Genomic DNA, 10,000 nt, shown 5'->3' with positions numbered 1-10,000 from the left:
CCTCTACTGTACTCTATCTCTACTGTACACTACTGTACTCTATCTCTACTCTAGCTCTACTGTACTATAGCTCTACTGTACTCTATCTCTACTGTACTCTAGCTCTACTGTACTCTATCTCTACTCTAGCTCTACTGTACTATAGCTCTACTGTACTCTATCTCTTGTACACTACTGTACTCTATCTCTACTGTACTCTATCTCTACTGTACACTACTGTACTCTAGCTCTACTGTACTCTAGCTCTACTGTACTCTATCTCTACTGTACTCTATCTCTACTGTACACTACTGTACTCTATCTCTACTCTATCTCTACTCTAGCTCTACTGTACTATAGCTCTACTGTACTCTAGCTCTACTGTACTCTAGCTCTACTGTACTCTATCTCTACTCTAGCTCTACTGTACTATAGCTCTACTGTACTCTGTCTCTACTGTACTCTAGTTCTACTGTACACTACTGTACTCTATCTCTACTGTACACTACTGTACTCTACCTCTACTGTACTCTAGCTATACTGTACTCCATCTCTACTGTACTCTACCTCTACTGTACACTACTGTACTCTATCTCCACTGTACTCTATCACTACTGTACTCTACCTCTACTCTACCTCTACTGTACTCTATCTCTACTGTACTCTACCTCTACTCTAGCTCTACTCTAGCTCTACTGTACTGTAGCTCTACTGTACTCTAGCTCTACTGTACACTACTGTACTCTATCTTTACTGTACTCTGTCTCTACTGTACTCTAGCTCTACTGTACTCTATCTCTACTGTACACTACTGTACTCTACCTCTACTGTACTCTAGCTCTACTGTACTCTATCTCTACTGTACGCTATCATTACTGTACACTACTGTACTCTATCTTTACTGTACTCTATCACACTGTACACTACTGTACTCTATCTCTACTGTACACTACTGTACTCTACCTCTACTGTACTCTAGCTCTACTGTACACTACTGTACTCTACCTCTACTGTACTCTATCTCTACTGTACACTACTGTACTCTACCTCTACTGTACTCTATCTTTACTGTACTCTGTCTCTACTGTACTCTATCACTACTGTACTCTATCACTACTGTACACTACTGTACTCTAGCTCTACTGTACTCTATCTCTACTGTACTCTAGCTCTACTGTACTCTAGCTCTACTGTACTCTATCTCTACTGTACACTACTGTACTCTATCTTTACTGTACTCTGTCTCTACTGTACTCTATCACTACTGTACTCTATCTCTACTGTACACTACTGTACTCTAGCTCTACTGTACTCTATCTCTACTGTACTCTAGCTCTACTGTACACTACTGTACTCTATCTCTACTGTACACTACTGTACTCTAGTTCTACTGTACTCTAGCTCTACTGTACTCTAGTTCTACTGTACTCTATCACTACTGTACACTGCTGTACTCTATCTCTACTGTACACTACTGTACTCTAGCTCTACTGTACTCGGTCTCTACTGTACTCTAGCTCTACTGTACACTACTGTACTCGATCTCTGCTGTACACTACTGTACTATACCTCTACTGTGCTCTAGCTCTACTGTACTCTATCTCTACTGTACTCTATCACTACTGTACACTACTGTACTCTATCTTTACTGTACTCTATCTCTACTGTACTCTAGCTCTACTGTACACTACTGTACTCTATCTCTACTGTACACTACTGTACTCTACCTCTACTGTACTCTATCACTACTGTACACTACTGTACTCTATCTTTACTGTACTCTAGCTCTACTGTACTCTATCTCTACTGTACTCTAGCTCTACTGTACACTACTGTACTCTATCTTTACTGTACTCTAGCTCTACTGTACTCTATCTCTACTGTACACTACTGTACTCTATCTCTACTGTACACTACTGTACTCTACCTCTACTGTACTCTATCACTACTGTACACTACTGTACTCTATCTTTACTGTACTCTAGCTCTACTGTACTCTATCTCTACTGTACTCTAGCTCTACTGTACTCTATCTCTACGGTACAGGAGTGAACTAGAGTACTCTAGCAGTGTGTTGTGATTGGTCGAGCGCTTCGAGTGTGTTTGGGAAATGTCCCGCCCCTTACCATAACCGCCAGTTTAACACACTACTAACTAACTCAACCAGGCCCCGCCCCTTTATTCTGCATATTAATTATTTAGAAAAAAGAATAATAGGTTCTTTTTAAAGTAATATTGTTTTTTCCCCCCTAAAGTCCAAAGGTAAAGTTCACCCAAAAGTGTCTTTGGTTCACGGCAGTTTTAAGGAGAAAACACTCAGCAATGGAGTCGACTTAAGAATTTACACATGGTTTGTCTTAAAACATATTAAAAACACCACATAGACACATAAACAACATTAAAAGCTGGATTTTCACCACAGGGGGACCATGAAAGTTACCAGCCCTCAGAATATTTAGTTGAATGAATATCTGAACATTCAATATATCAGAACAAAGAACAGTTTCATAAAAATAAAAATAAATCATAAAACAGAGTACATCCAACGCTTCAGTCGTTTGCTCTTCATGGGTTCAACATTTCATTCAGTAACATCAGTCAGTTTTGATTTATATGCTGTTTAATGTTTGACGATCGTTATGCGTCAGTAATGCTTCTATTGCTTTTTCAGAAGATGATTAATAGCGCCCCCTACCGAATAACAATTCAATTCACATTTATTTGTACAGCGCTTTTCACAACACATAATTTCAAAGCAGCTTTACAGAAAGTGCATGAGTCCACATTACACAATTTAGAGAGATCTATTATCAGAGGAAACTGTCTAAGTTATGTGTTTCAGAAATGCACATATACAAAATCACAGTTAGCTAAAAATGTATTAATTTAAACAATGTAATAATTTAATGCAGAAACAATGAGCTCATTGAAGTGATGAATACTTGTTTGTTAACAAATGATTATGACATTTAGAAAAATGTAGCATTGGTGCGTGTAGATTCAGAGTTTGCGTCATCAGAAGTGAAACAGTGAAAACACGGATTTTCCCAGTGGAAGGGAAAGAGTTTAAGGGCTGGTGTAATGCCCTTTTCACAAGAGGTAAAATAAGTCTCTGATGTCCCCAGAGTGTGTGTGTGAAGTTTCAGCTTAAAATACCCCACAGATATTTTTATATCGCATGTTAAAGTTGTCACTTTTTGAGGGTGAGCAAAAACGCTCCGTTTTGTGTCTGTCCCTTTAAATGCAAATGAGCTGCTGCTCCCGGCACAGGGGGCGGAGCTACAAGAGCTCGCATGCACTGAACATTTCAAAAACCTTTAGCCTTTTATGTTCAAACCGGAGTCAGACAAAGATGGAGAGACTCAAGAAGAAGTGAAACATGTAGAAGCAACAGGACATTTCTGAATGGTTAGTTGATGAGTTTATGAAGCTGATGTGTAGTTATCTTCTAGTCACTGATTAGCATATTCTTGATAATCTATAAATCATGTTCAGGGGGCGGGGTTTATGTAAATTCTAGGGTTGGTGATGTCACTAACCCGGGAGGAATGTGGTGTAGTCTCTACCAGCCGTTTGTTGTAGTCCTTAAAAAGCGATTTCTTTAAAAGCAAATATCTCCCTTTGCTTTGAACTTTGAGCGTTGTAACTTTGCAGATGTTGTTTATGCTCAAACAGCAACATTACACACTAACTAAAGCTAGAAAAGTCAAATCATAATCAACCACGCCTTTATTTCTGTGATTTGTGGATGTTGAGAAGAAAATAACTGCAGTCGTGTTGTTCCCTCTGAATAGTGTGAATTACAAATTATTGCGGACAATAAAATGACAGAACGAGTGAATCTGTGTGTGTGAGTGTGTGTTTTAAACTCGAGGCCTGTTTGAACACATCTCAGTGATTCAGGTCGACGCTGACCTGTAGTTGTTCCTCTTTTCTTGTCCTCCATCTCCGGGTCTCCATGCGTCTTTACAGGAGAGATCCGTTAAAGAGCTTATCGAGAGCGTTCAAATCCTCCTTACATAAGACCAGCATCACATGCTTTAGTCGCTGGTGAAACGCTTCAGCTGGAATAACAGGAATAATGATATACACACACTGTTTTACGAGTGAAACCGTCTGGGAACGAGACCTGCTTTTTATAAAGCAAGAGAAACGTGATAATGCATATCACAACCATCTTTACTGTAGCGTGTCACGGCAAGACTTAATCTCCTCCGTAAATCACGTCCCACACACACACACACACACGTAAGAGACAGCAAAGCTGCAGGACTCTGGGTGAACTGAGAATCAACGTGTGTTTGTTTAAAGTAGAGATCATGATTCTGAATAGACAATTATAGAACATGACGTGATTTACTAGAGCTTCTGACTAACTGTTAATGGCTGCTGTCTATTAAAAAAAAAAAAAAAAATTATATATATATATATATAACATTTATTTGAATTCGTTATAGGGCTGCATGATACTGGAAAAAAACTACATTGCGATATTTTGTTTTTCTGCGATATTTATATTGCTAAATAAAAGCTATTTCACCAGATAATTTGAATAGCTCTATTTAAAAAGAATGAATCCTTCTAAATATAATTGGGTTGGTTTTATAGAGGAGTAAATCTGCTTAGAAATAATAAACAAATAACAAGCATAGATAAATACGTACAATAGAAGAAAGATAGAGTTGAAATAAGCAGTGCTTTATGGTTTTCAGGTCAATCTAACAGTATTGAAGAAATTGAATAATCAAATATAAAATAACAGTCTTCACTATATAAATGAAAAATAAATAATTATATTTGATAATTATTTGATAAAAATGTAATAATAATTAATAATTATAATCATATAATTAATTAATACAATTTATCTGTGTTAAAGCTACAAGTAATTTTCTCTTTTGTGGTTTGATCAGCATTGGTGACACGAACAGCCGAGGTTTATTAGGCTGCTGTCACTTTAAGACAAATGCACTTACGTAAATGACACACATTCGTTTTCTTTCTGTTTACAACACATCACCGACTGTGTTTACGAGGACACTCGCAGAGACGGGCATTTTGACTTCATTTTGCGTGCATGTGTCTGTTTAAGTTTAACAGCGTGTGTGTGTGTGTGTGTGTGTGTGTGTGTGTGTGTGTGTGTGTGTGTGCGCGCAGAAAACAGCGCGTGAGTCCTCTTGTGCTTGATGCCTGACTCCACTTGATAATTGGTGCATTGCAAATGATATCATTGCAAATTATAAACTTTCACTCTATGATGATTAAACTTTGCAATTAATCCGCGAATCACAAGCGTTCTGAACCGGCCCGTACGGATCACTGATCAACCGCGATCCCTATACTTGACATCGTACATCCTGACATGTGACTATCACGATATCGATGCTAAAATGATATATCATGCAGCCCTAATTCATTATCTATTCATAAAAAAAATATGAGGGAATGATTCAGTGATTCACTCCTAAAAACTTCACTCGTTTCATTACGGGATGAATCTGTGTTTTTGAACGAATCCCTTGAATGAATGATTCAATGATTCTTTTGTAAAGACTTCCCTTTTTTATTACTGGATGAATCAGTGTTTTTGAACTGATATCTTGAATGAATGAATGATTCAATGACTGTCTCATATAGACTTCACTTGTTTCATTACTGAATGAATCAGCGTTTTTTTGAATGAATCTCTTGAGGGAATGATTCAGTGAATCACTCATAAAGACTTCACTTGTTTCATTACTGGATGAATCAGTGTTTTGAATGAATCTCTTGAGTGAATGATTCAATAACTCCCTCTTAAATACTTCACTTGTTTCATTACTGGATGAATCAGTGTTTTTGAACAAATCTCTTGAGTGAATGATTCAGTGACTCACTCATAAAGACTTCACTTGTTTCATTACTGGATGAATCAGTGTTTTTGAACAAATCTCTTGAATGAATGATTCAATGACTATCTCATACAGACTTCACTTGTTTCATTACTGGATGAATCAGTGTTTTTGAACAAATCTCTTGAGTGAATGATTCAGTGACTCACTCATAAATACTTCACTTGCTTCATTACTGGATGAATCAGTGTTTTTGAACAAATCTCTTGAGTGAATGATTCAGTGACTCACTCATAAATACTTGTTTCATTACTGGATGAATCTGTGTTTTTGAACAAATCTCTTGAGTGAATGATTCAGTGACTCACTCATAAAGACTTTACTTGTGTCATTACTGGATGAATCAGTGTTTTTGAACAAATCTTTTGAATTGATGATTCAATGACTCACTCATAAAGACTTCACTTGTTTCATTACTGGATGAATCAGCGTTTTTTTTTTATGAATCTCTCGAGGGAATGATTCAACGACAAACACATGTTTTAGCAGTCACTTGTCTCCACCTACTGGTGTAACGATGTAATCGATAAAAATTGTATTTGAAGTGTCAAGTTTCTTTCAAAAGGTGATTTACTCTATTTTAATCACTACCGTAGACATGTCAACTATAAACTATCCCAGTACTTCATACTAATGATCTGAGATGATACAGTGCAGCTCTAATATACAGATATACTAATGTGCTTTTTGAATTAGAAACTAAATCTTTTGAATGGTAGTGCACATATTGCATAACTTGTTTTGGACTAATCTAATGTCATGTGACTTTGAATGTCATTGATCTGCAAGAACAGTGACAGAAACATCCTCAGCCCGAACTCCTAGTTTAGCAGAACGCTGGTTGTTGTTCATTCCCGAATCCCAGAATTCCCGTGGGGGGGAAACCGGCCTCCGGAGCCTGGAATCCTCTGGCGTTTCGACAGAACACACACTGTAATGAAGCGTTTGAGTTTTATTTTCAGGTCTCCTTTTGACCTCTCAAAACACACACTGACCGAAGCACTGGAAGTCGGTCGCATAGTTTCGTGAGAAAGTGTCTGAGATGCACGGCTTTATAAAGCGCTTCTGCTTGGTGTGTTTGCGGCTTCTTGTGGTTCAATAAGTTTGAGTTGGACTTTACATGCACTTTTCTAAGCAACATTTGTCATTTCATGTCCTGATCCAGTAGCTTTTACTGAGATGTGCTAAAGAAGATTGTGTGCGTCATGAAACCGGCTCAAATTAACAGCAGTTTTGTCCATAACTTTTGCTTTGAGTTCATAATGTTCTCCTGAATGTTGACAATTCAGTTTTGGCAGAACAAGTATTTCAAATTGTGTTATTCTCACAGCGAATGTTTTCCAGATTTAAATTTAAATTCAAATTGTGTTATCAAATTGTGTTATCCATAATTGTATATAAATAATACTAAAATTACAAGTTATTTTTTATATTTTGTTTGACAAAATGAAAGTTAGCTGTATAGTTGAAATATATAAAAATATTATATAAAATATATAAAAATCATTTGTGTCAAATTAAATATGGAAATGTATTTTTTAAAATACTAAAAACTTGTAAACGTGTTATTTTAGCATCATTTATATACTATTATAATTTTTATTTATATTTTGAAGTAGTTTTTATTTTTATATTTTCAACTCTATGAATTTGTCAAATTAAATATGAAAATACATATACATATGAAAATATACATTTTTTTAAATAGAAAAATAATTAGTAAACTTAGCATTATTTATATACTATTATAGATTTATTGATATTTTGAAGTATTTTGTAGCTTTTATTTATATTTTCAACTGTGCAACGATCACATTTTCTTCATTTGTCAGTATTACAGTTTTTATTGATATTTTGAAGTAGCCTTTTTTATTTTCAGTTTTAATAGTTTATATATTAATTTATTTAGTGCTTTTGTCAGTTTATTAGTTTTAATTTTTTGTTAAATATTTCCTAAATGCAGTGCACGATATATCGGCCACCGTATCGGTATCGGCCAATATATGTACATTTTTAATGTTATCGTTATCGGCCCAGTAAGAAAATTTGGCCAATAAATAATGTATTATTTTCTTCAGCTGAGACTCTTCAGATGCGCACTGTTCAACATGATGATTATGAATTGCTTTAAATATGATTGGAGTCAATTCCAAAAGGAAAATACAGTTAAAATGCAACATATGCAGCTCAAATCTGTCATATCGGCTACATAAAATCATAATGAGAACATTATTATAATTGTGTGTTTGGGACATGGTTTATAATGGTGAAACTTACGTTTTTGTAATCAGGCTCTCAAAAATAATATAAAAATTTGTATTTAGATTTATCAGCCAATATATCAGTTATCGGCTTTCAAATATAAAGAATTATCAGTTATCGGTATCGGCAAAAATTTTCATTTCGGTGCATCCCTATTAACAAAAATGCTTTTCAGTAGTTTTAGCAAATATTAGAATTTGTTTGCAGGTTTTGTGTTTAATTTCCTCCTGAGGACTTTAAGCAGGTAAATCTCAGTGTCCAGAGACTGTATTTACACTCACTGAGGTGTTTATGTTCCTGTTCTCTGAGCTCTCGCCAAGACACCGGCGAAAGTGTTTGGAAAGCATTTCAGTCTGTAGAACCGATCATCTCTTCATCTTTACTACTAGTTACAGCAGCAAATAAGCATGAACGAACATCAGAAGGAATGTTGAAAGATTCAGAACAACTTCCTGAAATCAATCATGTCTCATGAAATCCATCAATCAGTGTTTCGCCCGCGGAAAGACGTTTTGTTTGCGTAGAAACATCTGAAAAGCGCTAACATCCGTCAGGAATCATTACTGAAAGATATTACAGATGTTTTCAGATGAACTGCTCTTTTAGTCACTCCCGGATAAACGTAAATGAGCAGCGAGGCGGATTAGCTGAGGTGACGTGACGCTAACAGACAGCAGACAAACGGCTAGCAGTGACATCAGCGGCAATCCACCTGTCACTCAAGTGGCCACGCCCTTAATTATGCACAACTTTGAGGCTTAATATAATTTAAACGGATGAGTTATAAAAACATTCACCCCCCTCACAGTCGTCATGAAGGGCAAGATTAGCTATATAGACCAAACCCACTTTTTGCACCAGGCTGTAAACATGTTTATTTCTGCTGTAAAGTTGGGCATTTTAACATGGGGGTCTATGGGATTGACTCTCTTTTGGTCTCTAGTGGCCAGTGGATGAACTGCAGTTTAACTCACTTCAGTGTTGGATTCAAGAGAGAGACAGAAGGTTGGCGCTTGGGATGGACTTGCATGTTTTGTGCTAATCACAGATTAAATGAATTTAAACTCATACAAAAATATTTCATGGCAGTTTGATTATGCCCTGTTTCTCTAACCGGATGCACTTGCATGATGTGCTAATCATAGAAAAAGATACCATAAATTAGCTAAAAATCGAAGCTAAGTTTCTTTTGTGACGTTCTGCGTTTTCATTCGTAGCACCGATGGAGTGTGTCGCCGGGTCGTCGGGTGTGTATCCGCGAGACCTTTTCGCACCGTTCAACCACATCACCGTCTCCAAAAAACGCAACTGGCTCCAGCAGAGCGTCCCGAGACCCCGGCTAGCCGACGACAACGACGCCGACGACGAGGGCGAGATCTGGTACAACCCCATTCCTGAGGACGAAGAGCCCAACTGCGTTCCCGCCATCACGGTGTCTCAAACGGGTCCTGTGATCGACGGCGACGGGGCCGGCGAAAGACCGACGCTCGTGTGCAAGACGCAGGAGGAGAACCTCGCCGTCAGAGCGACAGGTATTTTAGAAATAATCTTTTGTCTTTTCTAAAATAATGTCTTTTCTTTTGGTCTGTGCGATACCTCATGTTTCCAATGTGCCAATTTTCATTGTCAATTGCGTTCGTTCATGTTGCGCGTTCTCCCGCGTGAGCGTCGAGTCTGTGGAGGCGGGAGAAACAACGATCTCTGATATTTAGAATTTGGACTGCAGTACCTATGTCCACCACTAGCTGTCAATCTTACAGACTGCACCTTTAAAGCAAGCTAGCTAAAGTCAGCGAATAAAACACTGACACAATGATGAACAAGTAACAATAATAATAAAACATATCGTTTTACTGAATAATTAAGTA

General features: G+C 37.1%; 1 protein-coding gene across 2 annotated transcripts in view; it reads left to right on the top strand.

Moving 5' to 3' along the window:
• syde2 (synapse defective 1, Rho GTPase, homolog 2 (C. elegans)) overlaps nucleotides 1-10,000 on the top strand; it is a 44,583-nt gene that overhangs the window by 5,495 nt on the left and 29,088 nt on the right. For both annotated transcript variants that reach the window (XM_079848253.1, XM_079848252.1), the window contains exon 2: nucleotides 9,350-9,664. In XM_079848253.1, the coding sequence (XP_079704379.1) occupies nucleotides 9,350-9,664 (315 nt within the window). The remainder of the gene's footprint in view (nucleotides 1-9,349; nucleotides 9,665-10,000) is intronic.

This window comes from Squalius cephalus, assembly GCF_949319135.1.
Source record: "Squalius cephalus genome assembly, chromosome: 18".
NCBI lineage: Eukaryota > Metazoa > Chordata > Actinopteri > Cypriniformes > Leuciscidae > Squalius > Squalius cephalus.
The sequence above is the reverse complement of the archived record's forward strand: the minus strand, read 5'-3'. Positions and strand labels throughout refer to the sequence as shown.